Raw genomic sequence first — 20,816 nt, 5'->3', positions numbered from 1 at the left:
TTCGTTGTTATTAAAATTAAAAAAAAAAAAAAAAAAAAAAAAAAACTCTCCTCTCCCCTCCCCAATCTCTAGTCCCAAAAATAAAAAATTGATTTGAATCTCTCCTGTCTAGTAAAGTGGAGTTTAAGGCATGCCTTGGGCGTGTTGATTATGTGACATTGGGGTTCGAATATGAAACCGGTTTCAAGTTAGGGTGCCAAATATAATGGCAATTCCAAGTCTAGTGCTGTGCCCATGCTCGCTGGCTAAATAAATATATACTACATGGGATACTAATACTATGTGAAGAATAGAAAATATTTACTACATTGGATACTGATTCCATGTGATGAATAGAAAAATGGGAAGTAGGTTGGATGTGTATAAAATTATCAAAAACATATATAATATGTGCATAGATGTGCGTAAAGGTTATATTATGATAATATATCTAGCTTAACATGTATACTTTGAAAGTGCAACATGTGTATCATCAGCAAATATCTGCCTGTTTACAGACATTTTACATGTAAAACAGGATAGATAATTTTTTTTCCATGGTTTTCTAAGTGAGAGCAAAAACTCAGAGCTAAACATGGGTTGGATGCTAAAACTTCTTAAACCCTGCTCACTATATTATTTGTGTAGTATGCATTAAGAACTTTTACTCAGAGAAGCAATGAAAATCTCCAGCATAGCATTTTAGATTTGAAGTATTGATGAACCTCCAAGTCATCGCTCGAAAACAATTCGAATTTCCTAGAATTGCAATTTCCTGGCACAAACTTTAAACTCAAAGAATACCAGTTGCTGCAACAAAAGTTACAAAACATTCAAGCTTGTGATACTGATTATATGGATTTGATTGGATAGACGTGTCGTAACTAAACTTAAATAAGTGATCTCGAGGAGTTTCAATTATAATTTGATTAGTTTTTTTTTTTTGAAGTTTCAATTATAATTTGACTAGTTTTTTTTTTTTTGAAGTGTAGTTCACTCATTTTATATATGCCATTGTGTCTTCCTATTCTCTTACTTTTAACTTAAGCCAATGTAGTACTTCGTATGGTGAAATCTTTAGTGTTTCATGTGCATGGCAATCTGGCATGTTAGCTTATTTAGGGTCTAATAAACCAACAATTTGGGGTTTGCTTAAATTCCAAGCGAACCTACAAAGAGTCAGAAGGTGGTGAGAAGAATTATGATACTCATACATTATTAGGTTTGTACCTATTCGTAAGGTTGGAATTTTCTTTAGGGGTCCTACGCTAACATATCCACAGTACCTAAAATGATAGTGACCAAACACTCTAAACTCTGTTAGTCATCCAAGTTCTTGGTGCAGCTAAAATTCAGACACTGCTGCAATCAAATGGGGTCAACCTGTGTACTGTAATCTATAAAGACCGACTATCCAGCTTATCTGAGTGACATTGCTTCACTAGTACAATTTTTGAGGTAGTCCTGACCACTATGACATTAAAAAAAAAAAAAAGTATTAGTGCATAAGACACATGTCAACCCTAAATCTAATCACCAATTACAAAAACATTAATGCCTTGCTTCTTTTTATTTTTATTTTTTTTACAGTGAAGACATATTCAAGCATTCAATTTCGTGCCATTGATAAAAAAATTTCAATTATTTATTTATTTATTTATTTATTGCTAGGTAAATACGGGAGGGGACTAATGGGGTTGAACTCTAGTGTTCAGCACTAGGAAAAATACCTTGGAAGCTTGGAACCATTGAGATATCCCTTGAACCCTAGACATTTATTCATTCTGTTGTTAAATTGACACTAATTATATTTATTCCCATGCTAATTAGCTTATAAGTTCATTTGAAAGAAAGAAAAAGAAAAATGATAGTGATTTTAGCAATTTTATTTTATTTAGAGTCTACCTGTTTTTTATTTTTTTATTTTGCTGAAAAGGAAGATTTCATTCAAAATCACTTCACACACACAACAGACGACACATAAGTTAGAACCAGGTAATACACCCAAAAACATCATACACGGACACTAGAAACATCAAAACACTATAAACAAAAGCTAGCTAGAAAGCTAGTCACCAAAGCCAAGTACCCCCTAGGAGATATGACATCGTACTGTTTCACTTTGAGTGTGAATGGATATTTATTGATTGGCTGATAAAATCACAATTTTCACAGCAGCAATGCTGGTGCCACAACTTGTGGCGAGTTGTGGAACCAGCTTAATTCTTTTCACAGCCTTCGGCTTAAGGCATTTATCCAATAACATAACTGCACTTGGAATGTAAAGTTTAAGACCGACTTACAATTATTTCATATCATCAATCATAGTTATATTCGTCCCAAATCATAATTTTGAAAAAGTAAAGATTGTCTTACAAAATTTGGCCAAAAATTAAAAATAAAAATAATGTTCCGAATTTATATTATATAACGTCATATATAATGTTAAAGGACTTGTAACTCAATTAACATTTTTTGATGTTTTCAACAGAGACGTACAATGTTCAAATCTTTCTCTCTCCATTATAACTATTGAATTAATGTTAAAATAAAATTACATGCAACAAATTGAACACGTTTTTTGCTACAGTAAAGATATCCAACATTTATGAACAACAACAACCAAAAATAGCAGCAATTAATCAATAATAGGCAACAGCTCATGCCCATCATTAATGTAGTTAGATGCAAAAATAAAAGAATTTCCATGCACAAGCAATTGAACTGGCGCCAACCTCTTGGGGGTGACAGTGACACCTACATTCAAATGTGAAAGCAATAATTCATTCAAAATTGGATGATAGTGTGTGCAAGTGATGATGCTAGTACATGCAATAACAAAACAAAAGGCTCCACAAAGTTACCCAGTAAAATCGGATTGAGATTCGATGCAATACCTAGGACTATTACACGATGCAATAGGAAATTAATAGTTGAAATTAAAAGTTGCAAAAGTTACTTTTCTTTTAATCTCATCCTTTGATTTTTTTTTTAATTAATTTTTAATTTTAACCATTTCACTTTTACACTTTACTTTTTAACTTCTTTTTACACACCCATGATTAATTAGACGGTGCAAGTTATTTTACCAGATCTCAATCCAGTAAAATCGCCCTTGGTTCATTTGTAGTTGCTGCAACCAATAAAATACTTTCTTTACCGAATTGTAGGACGTGAATGAAAAAAAAAAAAAAAAAAAAAAAAAAAAAAAAAAAAAAAAAACTACCAAATTTATAATCTGGCTATGACTAAAAAACAAAGGATAATTTTCTTACTCTCTTGAATTGTATGTGTTAAGTGGGTTTAGGTTGGCCAAAACTGGGCCGCCCATCAGTGGGCTCGGCCCAGTACATACAGCCTGTCTCTTAGTTTTTCTTATGGAACCCTTATTACATAGAAGTGGATAAAAAGGTTTTAATGTTTTATCTCTGTCTCTCTCCAATGGGCTTTCAGGTTGTCAAGTTAGTATGTCTTGCTCTTATAAGAATCACCACCTCCGGGTACTGGTAAGTGATAACAATTTTTTGGATCTGTATCACCCCAAAATTTCTGACTTGTGAGTCTGTCTTCGATGTGTGGGGGAGGAAGAAAGGTTTTTTTTTTAGTTATCGTTTTTTTTTTAAAAAAAAAAACATAAATATTTATATTAATTAATTAATTGTTGTCTCTCTAACATACTATCCTAATTTTTCCGAAAATTGTTATGTTATAGTGCTCATACCTCGTATTTTGTGTCATGCTCTTGCCGGTGTCGAGGTGGTATTACATGCATTGGGTGCATGTATCCCCCTTACATGGGGGCGGACCCCACAACCCAATGCATGGTAGAGGTCCACCCCATGTGAGAGGAGGAATACGGGCACCCGATACATGGTAAATTATCTCCTTTGAGCATTGCAGCGAGGCTGTAGCAGCCCCTCGTGGACATGCAGCCAAGGCCATGGCAGCCCAGCGTGTGCAGCCAGCTTAGGCTGTGTTGGTGACAGTGGATGTATCTGTGTCCATTTATGCTTTTTAATCTTTACAATTTATATGTGAGACAATCCCCCAAAGTTTTTGGCTCTTGTATTTCAGCTGCATTAAGGAATGCCCTAAACTCCATGCTTTTCCCCACGATATGTTCTCGTCAATATCAATTTCCAACAATCTGGAATGTATATTGGCTTGAAATTTACATAACCAAACTTGAAAACCAGGTTTTAGAATGAAATTTCATCAACTGACGGCATTAATTCTAGTGATTTGATTAACCGCGGTAATCATTAAATCTAGGGCTGTTCAGCAAGTGTACTAGATTTAATTATCATACGATTTAGCAAGTCCAGGCAAAATTGCATCCAAGGACATGTATAATCTCACAGTAGGCTTGCTGAAAACACATTAGTTAAGATATTACTACAAGTCTACATGGTGTAAGAATTAGAAGTTTTTATGCCTGGTATATTTGTTTTTTGGTAAGACCACAGAAAAGAAATGTCAAGCCTCTTCGTTCCTTTGCTTTCTTTTCGTTTTGGCTGCTTCATTAAGGACCCAAAACAGCATTGTATATGTAGTTGTTGGTGGCCACTCTAGGAATTTTCTTTAAGGTGGTCACTAGAGAGGATTCACAATTACAATATTTTTCTTGGTATTTTTTTTTAATGAAAATGAAAAATGAAATTATAGATTATTTTTATGAAATGTGTTGAATGAGTTACAAATTTGAATAGATTAAGGATTTTTATTTATTTTTGTTTTCGAATAGGCTTTTTGTTGAATAATTTGTTCACTTGTTGTTTGGTTTAGTCTTTTTTTTTTTTTTTTTTTTTTTTTTTTTGGGGCTAATTTTTATTGTTTGTTTGTTTTTTTTTTTTCTTCGCGGGGGGTGGGGGGTTAAGGGGCCAAAAATATTTTTGGAATAATACTGCATCCACAACATTTTCACAACAAATTTTATACGATAAGTTGCTTTTATTTGGATTTTTTTGGCTAATTTTTATTGTTGTTATTAAACTTTTTTTTTTTTTTTGGGTTTAAGGGGTTAAGGATTACGTTTAGGGGCCAAAATTATTTTTGGAATAATGCTACGTCCACAAAATTTTTGCAACAAATCTTATACGATAAGCTGTTATTGGCAGGTTTAAATGTGATGTCAGTGTTGGGCTCAAAATTAAATAGTAACTGCTTACTACATAGGATTTATTGTGAAATTGTTGTAGATGTAGTATTACTCTTGTTTTTGTTGAACTCAGATTCTTGTGATTTTCAAGTCAAGGTGTTCAACATTTTTATTAGAAACTGGCTTAAAGGTGGAGTGCCACTGTAGCCGTTAATCAAGAATCTTGTAATTCAGTGATATTACCTACTCTTTATAAGAAGAATCGGTGTTCGAATCCTCTCTCTCTCTCTCCTATTGTTGTAACCATCAAATTAGATATAATAAAAAAAAAAAAAATTGTATCCTTTAGTTGCAGCTCTTTTGGTTTTATTCTGTTTAGAGAACAAGTTTGTGCATGGCTAATATAAGCAGTTTTTAAATTCATGTCTTAGTGCATCTTTGACTTTTTAGATTACCTTTGAGTAGATAGAAAAAGGGTGGTTCTTGGCGTGAAAGTCATGGGCATAGTATGAATATGACAACAGCAGAGTTGTTGTACATGCTTATAATATTTGAAAAGTAAATTGGTGTTCCATTATTTTAAATTGGATGTTTCTTCTTTGGATGCTGATTTGAAGATGAATACCCTGTACCAATTTCTGGAATATTCAAATTCTTGACCCTGCAAGCACCATACGTTTGACTGACCTCTGACAACCACACCTTAATTCATCATGAGATGCAAGAGCAGCAGCAGAGCCCTTTGTCATTTAATAATCTAACCATCATATTGTGGTATTGGAGTGATAGTAAAATATGATTGTCAAACTAGTTGCATTCCTCGATCTTCACCACCTTCTTTAATCAAAGGGCATTTATGTTAGTCTTCAACAAATTTTCTACTTGGTTTGCTATTTGTGATTTTTTTTTCCTTGGTTGCTTGTTGAATTTAAGAGCTGCTAACATAAAATAACTATGAGCAATTGACCAAATTTAATGCATAAATTGCAAACTTCCTTCATGTAACAACTTAAACACTGAGGTTGCTTAGTTACAAGGATTGATAAACAAGCAGGACAACACTCTCCAGGTCAAGAATTCATTTCCAAACAGACTACAATAGGAAGGCTACTTCGGCAAAAGCTACCATATGAAGCCTTTCCTTTTATCTGTAATTTATTGTTTATGACAGCCAACCACAACAGATGTAATGTGTAGATGGCATTTGCCCGGTTTGACGAATATATTCTGTTTGGGCTGCAGTCCTTTCTGCATCACGGTTTCTTCTGGCTTCAGCTGCAGCACGTTTTTCTTCTGATCTTTGCCTTTTCATTGCAATCTTCTTCACCATCTTCGCTTGAGCTTGGACTCTCAATTGTTCAACTTGAGCCTGAAAAATGCCAAATTGTATTCAGAGTCTAACAAGCATGTAGAAAGATTATTATTCCAAGTGAACGACGAATAACATGGCACATGCAGTTCTCTCTCTCTCCTATTGTTGTAACCATCAAATTAGATATAATAAAAAAAAAAAAAAATTGTATCCTTTAGTTGCATCTCTTTTGGTTTTATTCTGTTTAGAGAACAAGTTTGTGCATGGCTAATACAAGCAGTTTTTAAATTCATGTCTTAGTGCATCTTTGACTTTTTAGATTACCTTTGAGTAGATATAAAAAGGGTGGTTCTTGGCGTGAAAGTCATGGGCATAGTATGAATATGACAACAGCAGAGTAGTTGTACATGCTTATAATATTTGAAAAGTAAATTGGCGTTCCATTATTTTAAATTGGATGTTTCTTCTTTGGATGCTGATTTGAAGATGAATACCCTGTACCAATTTCTGGAATATTCAAATTCTTGACCCTGCAAGCACCATACGTTTGACTGACCTCTGACTACCACACCTTAATTCATCATGAGATGCAAGAGCAGCAGCACTGCAGCAGAGCCCTTTGTCATTTAATAATCTAACCATCATATTGTGGTATGGGAGTGATAGTAAAATATGATTGTCAAAGTAGTTGCATTCCTCGATCTTCACCACCTTCTTTAATCAAAGGGCATTTATGTTAGCCTTCAACAAATTTTCTACTTGGTTTGCTATTTGTGATTTTTTTTTTCCTTGGTTGCTTGTTGAATTTAAGAGCTGCTAACATAAAATAACTATGAGCAATTGACCAAATTTAATGCATAAATTGCATATTTCCTTCATGTAACAACTTAAACACTGAGGTTGCTTAGTTACAAGGATTGATAAACAAGCAGGACAACACTCTCCAGGTCAAGAATTCATTTCCAAACAGACTACAATAGGAAGGCTACTTCGGCAAAAGCTACCATATGAAGCCTTTCCTTTTATCTGTAATTTATTGTTTATGACAGCCAACCACAACAGATGTAATGTGTAGATGGCATTTGCCCGGTTTGACGAATATATTCTGTTTGGGCTGCAGTCCTTTCTGCATCACGGTTTCTTCTGGCTTCAGCTGCAGCACGTTTTTCTTCTGATCTTTGCCTTGTCATTGCAATCTTCTTCACCATCTTCGCTCGAGCTTGGACTCTCAATTGTTCAACTTGAGCCTGAAAAATGCCAAATTGTATTCAGAGTCTAACAAGCATGTAGAAAGATTATTATTCCAAGTGAACGACGAATAACATGGCACATGCAGTTGATTGGTACTGCCATCCTCTCTATGGTGGAGAGTCTAGAATTCTATCTGTCAAGGGTGTCTTATGGGGTTTTGTAATGATGAAATATAAGCAACGAATGGATCAAATCTGTCTTATGTTTGACAACACCACAAATTCTACTACACTCAAAAAATTAAAGACCTCTATTCTTCGCATCTCTGCTTCTAGTTTTGCCCTCTGCTGACTTTCCCATGCCTGGATTTTGATTTCCTCACGCTTATATCTGAGCAAATTTAACATCCTCTTATCAGATTATGATGGTAGAAAGCATTGAGATAAGCATACAGCAGAAATCTTAAAAAAAAAAAAAATGTTTTTCTATTGAAAGGTATTTGGGGCTGTAGAAGAAACCTTGCCATATGTTTAGATTTTTCAGCATCTTCCCATGCAGCTGCACGTTTCTCATTTTCAATACGCTCAAGCTCCTCCATATCAATACTTTCATTATAAGGCCTTTTCTTTTCTTGCTCATCCTTACTTGCCCATGCAGCAATGTTCATCTTACCTAGTTGGACACCCAGGGCTACAATTTCTCTCCTTGTTTTGAGCTTCAATTCTTCTTCTGACAATTCTTTTTTGGTTCTTTCTGTTGGATTCTGTGATTGCTCATCAGTGCTGTGCTCCTTAGGTGTTGGAGCAGGTGCACCTCCTCGGGGAGTAGATGGAATCGAGGAAGTTGGGCTGCGAAGTGGTGTTGTTGCCCCAACTGGAGTAGCCGTCCTTGAAGGCTCTTGACTTGTGGCAGGGGTCATTTCTGTTCCCATGTCTCTCATTGAGACTGATCTTATAGCAGGAATTCCTGCATAATTAGATCAAGGCATCATCAAATTTTGCACACTAATAAATAATTGCCAGGGATCAATGAAGTCATTTCCATTTTACTGTAAAGACATTTATCGATAGTCTATAACCATAAAATTGAGGAATGGACAACATTATTTAACTCATCCATATATGTCAACTAGGGATAAAAGAATGTGAAGGGTGAAGAGAGGAAGCAAGGGAGTGCACATATATATACATATATTATCACTACTTTGAAGTCTGATATCTAATTTAGGATCAATAAATAGGGCCTACTATTGAACCACCATATCAATAAGACCAGATCAACCCTACATGGCTGGTCCTCATTGCCATAATTGTTTGCATTGTTTGCAACAGACCTAGATTGCTAAGCTTTTTGCCAATCAAAATCATTTGTAGCCTTTTTCATATTAATAATCATTTAGCTGTTTGAACGTTACATAAAGTATGACCAACCCAATTGTTTTGCACACATGAAAATGATCAATGATCAGTGTATGATTTTAGTGCAGAGATGTAGCTCTGTCCTGCATATAGCCATATACTAAGAGCAAATCCATTCATAGAATAGAAATGCTTTTGCATGGCATTTGTCAAAAGCATATCAGCATCTTGATCAGTTTCTAAATTCTGAACCTATCATTTAACATAAACACAATGAAGGATTGTACATACCTGTCGTATCTCCTGTTGAACTTTTTGTGAAGGGTAAATCACTGTGACCAATTTCCTTCAAATCCACGTTCTGAGGACATGGATCAGTTACTGCATTCCCCCCATATGCTTGACCTGAAATGGAGTGACTCCCTGAGGGAACAAAAGAGAACTTATCGAGCCCCATCTGTGACGCAGGTTGACAGAAATCAACCCTCTTTGTGTCTGCTGTTTTGCTAACTGTTAACTTGTGATCATAATTAGCAGACTCTGGAGCAATCCTTACCATATTTGACACTGGCAACCTATTTTGTTGGTTTTGTAAGCAATTCTTTTTAGAATAATGGGCTTGCACATTTTGCCTATTCATTATCCATTTCTCTGCATCATTCCACTTGGATGGCATTTGTCTTGAAAATGATCTTGTAATGGGATTGTGTACTGATCTCTCCCCTTTATGAAACTCAAAACTAGAAGAACTAGCATTGCTATCATAATCAAGATTTTCATCATCTATTATGTTTCTCACAGGGTGCACTGCGCTAAAATTACCATTTTCACACTTTGGATACTGCTGCACTTTAACACGACCAACGTCACCGTTTTCCCTTGGCAATGACTCTTTTGGCTGACAACAAGTCTGGTCACCTTGTGTGGAGCTCAAGACTGCCTCACTTGATAACTTTATGGAAAGAACTTCTAAGTTGGCAGATGTAACTGGAAAGGCACATATGCAAATCTAAGTCAGTACAAAAGTTCGATACACATGTTTCATTCATTGCTACAAAACCTATCCATAATCAACAATTAACCACTACTAAACCAACCCGAGTTAATTTGTTGTCAGTGTTCTAATGCAAAACATAGTATATCTGGCTTATTAACTTGAACCAAATGCACAAAGCTCCCAGTTCTATGGGGTCTGGGAGAAGTGATTGGCAAGCAGCCTTACCCTCAATTGTTTTTGCAAAGGCTGATTCCTAAAATCGATCCTACCACATATCAGCTTAGGTTGAAGGCACTTGCCATTACACAAAGGCCTCTATATCTGGTTTATTGACTGGGAAAAAAAGAGAGGAAAGATTATGAAAGTTTCTGACCTTCTTCATCAAAATCTCCACTTTTGGAGGCTAGCAAGCTGTTCACAAAATCATGATCCTCAAGCTTGGAAGGAGAAGTTCTGGAAGAGTTACTGTTTGATCCATCCTTCTTTCTAAGATGGTGAGGCCCTATGAGCTTCATCCTCAGTTTACTTGGAGAAATTATACCAGTCTGCAATTAAGAAACCAAAACACTATAACCTGTCAATCTACAGCTCATTTAGAAAGTTCCAAAGCCAAAACTTTTAACAAAGCAAACCCAATAATTACTTAAACCATCTTAAGTCATTTCATTTCTGTCCATTTCAAATACCAAATTTGTATTCTTGAGACTTAACTTCTGTGGTAAAGCAGAGTAATAGTTTGCCAACCAAATATAAAAGCAAAAATCAGTTAAAAAAAATTAATATATAATATATATATCATCTCAGGATTCACAACCATCCAGTTTGCATAAAAAAAAAATATATAAGAATAATCATGACAAGATAAACTATGTCATTCACAAAAAAAAAAGGCCAAATTTATGTAGAATTCAACCGTACATAACCAAATTCCACGAAGTCATCATTGAGAAAATTCTGCCATCCATACACACAGACACTCTAAACTAATAAAAAATATAAACCAAATATAATTCTCACATTGTTCAAAACCTTTTGAGGACTAAATCAAGTGCAATTCTGTCACGTTTAATGCCCACATTCAACCATTTCCATTCCACACCCCATTACAGTCTACAGAACAACGAGAAAGAAAGAGAAAAGAAAAAGAAAAAAACACTACTTTTTCACAACCCACAAGAACAAAAGCACTTTTAACATGAAAAAAGAAGTTCAGAATTTCAAAAGGACAGAAAAATAACACATGGGTGTTTGATATTTTCTTTCAGAGTAGAGTTGCAAGAACAAGCCGAACCTGAACTTTGTGTATCCTCTCGTACTCCATTAGATCTCTCTCTCTCACTCTCTCTCTCTCGAATTTAGCAAATGCAAGAAGAAAGAGATTTTCTTGCAGAGAGAGTGGGGTGGTGAAGACAACGTTTGCTACTTTGTTTCCAGTCTGTGTGTCTGTGTTTTCTTTTTTTGACTGTTTTTGTAGTCTTCACTGACAAAGGCTTGTGTGTTTGATCCAGTGGGCCTCATCTTCAGCGTAGAACTTTCTGTACCCCCTACTGCGATCTCGCCACGTCAGCATCTGGGTCCACCTTGGTGTGTTCCATGTGACGTGGCAAGATCTTATTGGGGGTACTAGATTTGGAACTACTCGCCGACCTTTAAAAACTAGTGGTCGGCGTGTTATTCTTACTTCATTCCCCACCCAAAGAACCCAACCATCCGAGGAATTGCCGAGTTTTTAAACTCCTTGTGTTTTTCGTGTTTTCGGTGTTTTTGTGTGGACTAATCGGGTGTGACAATAATGAATAATTTATGTCTGTCATCGGAGCTTTGATTTTTCAACGTGAATATGACACACTCGTATAATTGTTACTATTCAAAAACGTTTACGGCAGGTTTAGTGTGTGTATTTAAAATTTTATATATTTTTTTTATTTTTTTATTTTATTAGATGTATTTTTACATTTTTTTATTGACACATATTTTTAAAAAAATTAAAAATTATTTTTTAAACACACATATCAAATAGGTCTTTAATTTTTGCCAAATGTATTATTATTATTATTATTAAAGCTCATATTAATGGGTTTCTTTAAAATAATAATTAAAAATTTATTTTAAAAAAATTTTAACACTATTTTTATAAAAAATAAAAATAATTATTAAAATATTTTATTTTTTCTTATAAAGCATTTGTTAATATTTTATTTTTATTTTTATTTTTATGGGCATAAACGTGTTTTTGCTTTTGGAAAGAAGACAAAGGAAAACGTGGAAATGATTAGAACGGTGTGCTCAACGGTGGCAATGATGAAAGTAGAATTTTACTTTCCTCTGTATGGTAACTGATCACAGTAAATGGGTCATCGTAATCAAACCATCACAAAAATTGCATCTCCATTCTCCACCATATAAAATACTAAAAATAAAAATAAAAATTAAATTAAATTAAATCATTAATGTGTGATAAGACTAGACTAATCAATCAATCAAGTTAATCAAATGAGTAGTCTTATATTTCTTTTTTTTTTTTCTTCTTCTTTTGTTGAGGTAGTCTTATATTTCCTTTAATTATCACATATTACTTTGCTTTCACTATTAATGAGGATATTATTATTTCTCAGCAAAAAAAAAAAAAAAAAAATGAGGATATTATTTAACTATTTGCTTTTTACCAGTCCCCACCCAACCCTTTTTTTCTTTTGGGTAAGTAGTCCCCCACCTAATATGAAGGTGTTTGAAGTTTGAACTATATAAGTTTCTCATTATTGCAGTGGCAAAATATTCTCCATGAAAATCACATTTCTTGTTTTCTATATTTGATTTTTAGTCAAATTTCGTCGCTAGATTTTGTCATCTGGTACTTTGAGTAAGTCTTACTTTCTCTCGTGGACTGACCTCAACTTAAATAGGCTTAATTTTATGCCGCCCATTTTGAATAATTTATTACTACCTCTTTTACATTCAAAAAAAAAAATATATATATATATATATATAACAAAGTTTCTCTCCAAACTAATTTGGAGAGAAACTATTCAAACTTTTCATATATTTCTTTTTTGGGTGTGAATTTTGAAAATCTAATCGTTAAATTTCATGCTCCTTTTGTTCTTAACTTGCATATCAAATTTCATTCAAATCGGATGTTATTTACTATTTGATCTATTAACCTATTTTTTATATAAAACTTTAGATTACAAAAACTTGATGTTATAATATTTATTTGATGACATAGCAATTGATTTTTGATTTTTTTGAAATTTTGTAAGCATTAAGGATGTAATAAGAACATGAAATCTAACGGTTAGATTTTCAAAATTCACATTCAATATAAAGATATATGATGAGTTTGTAGGGTTTCTTTCCAAATTAGTTTGGAGAAAAACTTTATTCGTATATATATATATAGAGGTTCCATTTCGAATAACTTGATTTTAGTGGACTGCTTTGATTAAAAATTAAAATAGGTAAAATTATAATCATATTAAAAAAACAAGTTTCTAAAAATTGTACATTATTGGTGATAGTGAAAATAAATTGTATTTTAGACTTTATTTGTTTTAATGTAAAACTATTTTTTAAGAACACTCACATCAGTAAATGTATAATAGCATAATAAGGAGAAGATTTTGCATGACCAACCTTAAAAATTACCAATGGCAATTAAGCTAAATTTGTGTAAATTTACATTGTTGATACAGTAACCATATAAATATATGTATGATTATTGTTCACATGTAAATATATTTTTTAATACTTTCTTTACTCATGTATACAAAGAGAGAAAGAGAGATAATTTGAGAGAGAAATAAAAATTTGATAAAGAGAGAAATTTTAATGAAATAAAGTGTAAAATAAATAATTTCATGTAAAAATTTTTGAAAGTGGTTATGTGAAATAGAAAATGTAGGTTTTTGTGCTAAAATAGATATGAAGTTTTGCACGAGCTTATGTAAATGCTCTAATTTTTCCTTCTTTTGCAAACCCTAGTTTTCTTTTTAAAAATTCTTTAGTTGCCAAAATATTTTTTTTTTTCAAATCTTCTAAGGACATTCACATTAGCTCATACAAAATTTGTTGCTCTAATTTATTTTTCAAAACATTTCACATCATATTATCTATTTTATTTTTACTTCTTACATGGGTTTACATAAACTGCTATGAGTAATTTTTTGAGTTGAATGTGCAAAATTTACCTTTTATATTATTATACATTGAATGATTTGAATGCTAGTTTTTAGTACTTGCTACATTTTTAGACAATTCTCATTTTAGCCCCTACATTTTATTTTTACTGTTTTTAGCCCCTATCCTGAAAAACGCTTTCCGTTTTGGTCCCTGTCGTTACATTAGAAACGGAAAAAGTTGACGTGGCAAATGGCAGGAATAAATAATACTAAATTAATATCCATGTGGCATAAATTAATAATAAAAAAAATGCCAAGTCAGCATTTAAATTAAAAAAAAAATTATTAATTTTAACTAAATAAAAAAATAAAAAAATATTAATTTTAACTAAATAAAAAAATTAAAAACAGAATTAAAAACTAAAAATAATTCAAGTCTCACAAAAATAAATAAATAAATCAAAAATCAAAAGGACTGAAATGCTCACCCCTCCATTCACGAAGAGCAAAACCTTCCTCACGATCGGCCATTGGATAATTACTCCCACCGGATCCAAATCTCTCACATTCTCACATTTTTTACATAATATCATCATCTCTATCTATATCAGATGGTTTTTCTAGCAAATGGAGATTCAGCAACCGACCAACCATACAAATTCTTGATCTATGGTCGCACCGGTTGGATCAGCAGTTTACTGGGCAAGCTTTACCAAGCTAAAGGCATCGACTTTGTCTACGGCTCTGGTCGCCTCGAGAATCGCTCGTCACTTGAAGCCAACATCGCAGCCACCAAGCCAAGCCACGTGTTCAATGCTGCCGGTGTCATGGGCCGCCCCAACGTCAACTGGTGCGAGTCCCACAAAGTCGAGACCATTCAAACCAACGTTGCTAGAACACTCACTTTGGCTGGCATGTGCAGAGATAAGGGTATTGTCTTGATCAACTACACCACTAGATGTATCTTTAAGTATGATTCGGATCATCCACTTGGATTCGGTATCGGGTACAAGGAGGAGGACACCCCTAATTTCATCGGATCGTTTTATTCCAAGACCAAGGCCATGGTACTGGGTTTAAATTTTTTTTTTTTAATTTTAATTATTATTTGGTGGTTAGTTTTTAATTTTTTTTATTTAGTTAAAATTAATAAACTATTTTTTTTAAAATTTAAATGCTGACGTGGCCTTTTTTATTATTAATTTATGCCATGCGGATATTAATTTAGTATTATTTATTCCTGCCGTTTGCCACATCAGCTTTTTCCGTTTCTACTGTAATGGTAAGGACCAAAACGGGAAGCGTTTTTCAAAATAGGGATTAAAAACGGTAAAAATAAAATGTAGGGACTAAAATGAGAATTGTTTGAAAATGTAGGGGCTAAAAGTGGTTTTTCTCTTTTATTATTATACATTGACTGATTTGAATGCTAGTTTTTAGTACTTGCTCATGTACTTGGCACATTACTCATCCTCGATACTCCTCAGTACTTAGAATACTCCCTGATTGGGCTTTACCTGCTTTCTTAAATCAATTTGATCCACTGGCATCAATGATCTTTTTCTGATTGTGACACAAACTCTCATTACAAGTTTGTAAGATAAAGTCTTTACTTCGAAGGTTTTTCATCTCGGTTTAGAGAGTTTCTTGCAAATCCAGACAGAATTATTAAGCCGGGCAATAGAGACCCTTAAATTATGTTAGGAAAAAAAAAACAAAAAAACAAAACCCAAAAAGCTAGTAAGAAAGAAGCACTTTCTTTGGGCCAAGGGCATGTGTGAGTGTGATCTATCGAAGCAAGTTTGCATGAATGGATGAATTTGCTTTAAACAGAGTTTGATGGGGAATCATGTAAAAGGCACGTTAAAGGTACTAGAATCCTAAATTGTGGCGAAATGTAAAGCCTTCATGAGAATAGGAAATGAGATTACAAGGCATTTACTTATATAGAGGGAGGCCCTACACATGATTAAGCCGAGGTCTTTAATTAACTGAATGGACTTGTCATATAAGAAAATTTGGATAATCCTTTAATAAAGACAATGAAGATAATGTGATCACTTTTGTGGCTATGACGAGTTCATCCAAAATGGAGAGAATTTATAGCCTTGACTCTAGAGATTCTAAAAAAAATAAAAATAAAAATCTATATGTCGATAATTTGAAATTAATGTCAAAATTGTGTTTATTTTTTAAAATTAGTTGTTTTTTTTAGGAGCATTTCAAGTCTAATTTAGCTTGAACAAAGCTTAGTTTTCTTGATACGTTTATGAACGCTAAACCAAGTTAGACAAAAGTCACAAAACCTAAAATAATAGGAACTTAAAAATCATAATAAAATTTGAAATTTCAGTTTTAAATTAACACAAGTTCAACTTGTACTCAACAATGATGTCGATGAATTAAACTTGAATATAACTTAGCGCTCAAGAAAGCTGCAAACTTAATTCATAATTTTTGCCCTATTTTACCAATATTGATGAAGATATATAAGATAAATCATATTTTCATCAAAACAACAATTTTGGTGGCTCCCATGAGCTCAACTCTTTTTGATACTTTGCATTTCAAACTCTTCAATTTTTATTTATCATTGTTGAGTTCAAGTTGAACTTGAGTTTAAGACTGAATTATCTAAGTTTGGTTTGTAACTTCCTCAAATCAACGGGAACCAAGAGTTTGGTTCCTATAATATTTTAGGTTTTGTATAACTTGGTTTAGGGTTCATAAACATACCAAGAAAACTTAGGTTTGTTGACGTAGGACACAATCTTCAAATTTGTTATTTTTGGTATTTTTATGTAATTTTAATTATTTTAAGTTTAGGGTATTTATTTCATTGTTTTTAGGTGTTTTTAATTTTTTTAGGACAAATTTAGTTCTTATTATGGTTATGTATTAATTAGAACTTATTTTAAAATATATTTTCCTGTTTGTCAAGTTTTACGGAGCCCTTAAATAGGTCTCGAAGTTTGTAAACGTTTTTTTAGAAATTATTATCAATAAAATATATTTTGTCAATTTCTTTTTCTGGTAGATTTTAGTTTATCACCTTATAGATTTAATAAACTACTATTGGATTCGATATTTACTACCAGAAACTAATGTTTTTTTATGCTTCTGTGACATCATTTGTGCAAGATTAATTAATTGTTAAGTAATCAAAATCTTAATGAACTGAACTTTTATACACACACACACAAAAATAATAATTATTCTTGTATACGCACAAGTTTCCTTTAAATGAAGTGGATTTGAAATGGTGATTTAGCTTGGTTGACTACGTAAAATCAATGAATAAACAAATGGAAGAACGGTCTCACTTCATCTTTAAAGCTGTACTTGATTCTTTCACAAATAAATTTTGAAAAACAACGTATTTGATTCAGTAGATTACATCATTGTAAAACTGAGAAAAGGCGGGAATCAGTATGCTGATTGCTGACATTGACCAAGTTTATGATTGAACAGTACGTGGTAGGAAATTTGAGCATTCAATCGTTTGATTTGTAGTGTACTCATTCTGAACAGTGGAAAAATCAGGACGAATATAATCACGGGCATGAGGTTTGGATGCGGAGAACCCAGTTACAAATTCAACTGACTTCGAATATAATCACGGGCATGAGGCTTGGATGTGGAGAACCCAGTTACAAATTCAACTGACTTTTAATATATGTGACATTAAATATTGCAATAATAAAAAAAGAGAGAAAGAAAATGATATCAGATTTTCGTATCCGTGCAATGTGATCTTGACTCATGAGGCAGAGGCCAGAGAGCAGTTGGGAATTACTGATATCAGATTTTTAAAGTCAATTGTTTTTCATTTATCAACAGAAAAATGAATGATTTAAAATGACACTTAATAAGTTAATGGATCCTCGTTTTCTAGGTAGGAATAGGTTTATTTCTTTTTTAATTTGAAGGCATACATTTATTGTCTTTTTCTCATAATTATGTAAAGAATTTTGATGGCTCTTTATTATCATGGTTAATACGAAATAACAATATGGTTTTAAAAATTAGCATGGTCAAAGATCCAGAAAAACTCTCTATTCTCTTTTTAACCAATTTTGGAAGGGTTTTATTGGACGAGATTGGTGTCCTGTTTTACCAATTGGATGGGGCAAGGTTGGATCAAGGATGACTCATCCTTGTCCCCTTTTTGAGACAAGAAAAACTCATATAGGGTAAGTAACAATTTGGTTTTCCTTTTTTGGTAGAAAAACATAATAACATTTTGTAAACGCATATTTTGATATGAGCAAGACTTAAGTACAGTATTTAGGTGATGTTCCTTAAATTTCATTTTTAAAATTTTGCCATATAAATTTTTTCTTATATGATAGAAATATATTTTTTTAATTAAGTAATCACATAGCTAAATTTTAAGAAATGAATTTAAGGAACAGCACCTAAACTACTGTACCTAAATTTTGTCAATTTGATATTTGATAAGTTTTCATAAGTGCACTCAATGGCCCCACATCATGATTTTACGCGTTTTTTCATTGCACCCTTTGAGTTGCAATTGCAAAACGCACTTAGAAAAGCAAGTTTTCAAATGCCCAAAAATATAAAGATGGTCTTATAATCTCTATATATATATATAGAATAATAGGTAAAACTAAGAAAAACTTAAATTAGAATTCCAATTTTGCGCCACATGTCCTAAATTATTTATTTATAAAGAGTTTTATTTCTTAATTTTAGAATCAAATGTAAGACCGCATCATAAATATTCATCTAAATGAGTTATTAAGTACAAAAACCAAAAAGTCTAGAATAAATGAATCATAAAAAATAAAAATAAAAAGTGCTTCACAATAATTAAAAAAAAAAATGAAAAATTTACATTTTATATATAATAATATCCTTACAAATATTTTTAAGGAGTTAACAAAATATAAAAATAACTATCAATGGTATTTAAATTATATATATAGGAATTATATTATGCATATATTTTTAAGTGTATCTATGCATATGCTTACAAGCTAGTAAAATATAATAAAAAAACAGAAAACTGAACCAAATTGACTCTAGAAATGGGACAAGTCAAGAAAAAATAAGGAACAGAGACATTTTATCATCCCTAATAAGGTAGGTTGAAATTGATAAGGAGAAAAGAAGAAATAATGAATATAAGAGTGTGGGGCCAGAAAGAGTTAGCCGGTCACGGCTCGCTTCAAACCAGGCCCAAAGGCCCACGCCGAGGAGGTGTCCAAGGTCCGAGGACGAGGGCGTAAAGCCCAGTTGCCCAAGAAACAGTGCCGAGGAAGATTCCTTCATCGGATGGACGAGACCACAAAGTGGACACGCAGCACGGCATCAAGGGGAATCTTCCTGAACACCTAAAGAGCAAATAGCAGGTACCCAGCGCCGGCAGCGGAAGCATGGTGGAGGAACAAGCCCCGGATGAACTGTCACCTCCACATTAAATGCCCTCAACTAACGCCCTGGCCACATTAATGAGGATAGGACTCCTGAACAGTGCTGCTTTGGGTGCTGCAACTCACAGGAGGAATGAGAATGCGGCTGATGGGACAGGTTCTCAAGTGGTGACCTAGCTGATCAACAAATGTAGGGCCAGGATCAACTGAAAGAGATATATATAATGTAAGGAGTCCCTCTTGAGAGGGGGACACAAAAAAAGGGATCAGAATTGAGAAGTACTGTAGCAACTTGTGTTCTCTCAAATCTTGTAATCAGTCTTAAAAGAAGTAATAAGGATTTCAAGTTCTAGAAGGCTCGTCTGAGGAGCATTATTGTACCTCCCAATTTACGTTTAAGTTATTACACCCCCAAACACCCATGCATGGCCGCTGCATTCCTCGCTAGGGCCTAGTTCTCGAACTCATTCTCTATAAATTCATTGCAGGGTTAGCTAGGTTTGGGTCCATTCTCTGAATAACAGAAGAGCCCAAAACCGGTTCCTACAAAGAGCATCTAAACTCAAAAAATAAAATGTGTAAAAATATAATACTACTATATGTATATTAAAAAAAAAATCATGAACCTTGTAGCTTAAGCTCAATTGGCATTTCCAAACCCAAATTCAAATCCTCCTCTTTCAAAAATTGAATTATTAAGAAAAATATATAAAAGAAGGAAGGCAAAATTGGGTCCTATACGAGGTAGAAAAGCTCACATGAGAATGGATAAGGTGAGATAAGAGGTTTGTTGTGACCCCTTTCACCTGTCCCTGATTGATTGTTACAATTATTATTATTATTATTATTATTTTTATATGTTGTTTTGAAAATCACTTCCGCTAATCGCGTCATCATTTGTGCCCTTAATTATCTGCTACAGATAGTGAGATATTTATATGAGGTGTACAATTTGTACATTCTTTAAATTAGTTTGAATTCCTCGCAGGTGAATTGGCGATTATTTAAAGGGATGTGTTTGTTTTAAGAAGAGTATGAGATAATAAAAAGGGTCCAGATTAAATTGGTGAGATGATGAGTCAAAGATAGGTTTGCTAAGCACATTCACCAAAGCAGAGACTGTTTATCGTATGTGAATGAAGGAATGAATAATAGTGCGTAGCCTGTAGACTGTAGACTATAGACTGTAGAGGTCTATGGTTCAGAATTCTATAAAAATGGACCCAAATCAAATGGTCCCATATACTATTTTTTGGCTTTTGCCAGAGTTGTTAATAATAGACTTATAATTTTATTTATAATTTGTTGAAATGACATATATATATATATATATATATATATAATTTACCTATATTTAGTCTTTAAGC

At 33.2% G+C, this 20,816-nt stretch overlaps 2 protein-coding genes across 4 annotated transcripts; one reads left to right on the top strand and one right to left on the bottom strand.

Annotated features, from left to right (window-relative positions):
* Window positions 1-6,039: 6,039 nt before the first annotated feature.
* Window positions 6,040-11,394, bottom strand: LOC112032121 (uncharacterized). 3 transcript variants are annotated; one of them, XM_065777788.1, is made up of 6 exons: window positions 11,227-11,394; window positions 10,309-10,480; window positions 9,230-9,925; window positions 8,099-8,546; window positions 7,889-7,970; window positions 6,040-6,446 (listed from the first exon to the last, which is right to left on the bottom strand). In XM_065777788.1, the coding sequence occupies exons 1-6, from the start codon at window positions 11,254-11,256 to the stop codon at window positions 6,240-6,242; spliced, it is 1,635 nt and encodes a 544-aa protein (XP_065633860.1). In that variant the 5' UTR covers window positions 11,257-11,394; the 3' UTR covers window positions 6,040-6,239. The 3 variants fall into 3 exon arrangements, with proteins under 3 accessions (XP_065633860.1, XP_023920638.1, XP_065633861.1); XM_024064870.2 differs by lacking the exon at window positions 6,040-6,446 and adding an exon at window positions 7,230-7,636; XM_065777789.1 differs by lacking the exon at window positions 6,040-6,446 and having other exon boundaries at window positions 7,939-7,970; window positions 8,104-8,546.
* Window positions 11,395-14,664: 3,270 nt separating this feature from the next.
* On the top strand, window positions 14,665-15,582 carry LOC112032145 (bifunctional dTDP-4-dehydrorhamnose 3,5-epimerase/dTDP-4-dehydrorhamnose reductase). Its single transcript, XM_024064903.1, has 2 exons — window positions 14,665-15,120; window positions 15,487-15,582. The coding sequence occupies exons 1-2, from the start codon at window positions 14,665-14,667 to the stop codon at window positions 15,580-15,582; spliced, it is 552 nt and encodes a 183-aa protein (XP_023920671.1).
* Window positions 15,583-20,816: the final 5,234 nt, after the last annotated feature.

Source organism: Quercus suber, unplaced genomic scaffold, assembly GCF_002906115.3.
Source record: "Quercus suber isolate HL8 unplaced genomic scaffold, Cork oak 2.0 scaffold_164, whole genome shotgun sequence".
Taxonomy (NCBI): domain Eukaryota; kingdom Viridiplantae; phylum Streptophyta; class Magnoliopsida; order Fagales; family Fagaceae; genus Quercus; species Quercus suber.
The sequence above is the reverse complement of the archived record's forward strand: the minus strand, read 5'-3'. Positions and strand labels throughout refer to the sequence as shown.

What these genes read in the sequence shown, in the direction of transcription:
- LOC112032121 (XM_065777788.1), bottom strand. Translation starts at nt 11,256, where the DNA reads ATGGAGTACGAGAGGATACACAAAGTTCAG. An exon ending in AGAGGATACACAAAGTTCAG is followed by an intron (nt 10,481 to 11,226) that starts GTTCGGCTTGTT and finishes TCTTAATTGCAG; the next exon opens with ACTGGTATAATTTCTCCAAG. An exon ending in AAATCTAAACATATGGCAAG is followed by an intron (nt 7,971 to 8,098) that starts GTTTCTTCTACA and finishes AAATTTGCTCAG; the next exon opens with ATATAAGCGTGAGGAAATCA.
- LOC112032145 (XM_024064903.1), top strand. Translation starts at nt 14,665, where the DNA reads ATGGTTTTTCTAGCAAATGGAGATTCAGCAACCGACCAACCATACAAA. An exon ending in ATTCCAAGACCAAGGCCATG is followed by an intron (nt 15,121 to 15,486) that starts GTACTGGGTTTA and finishes TTTGAATGCTAG; the next exon opens with TTTTTAGTACTTGCTCATGT.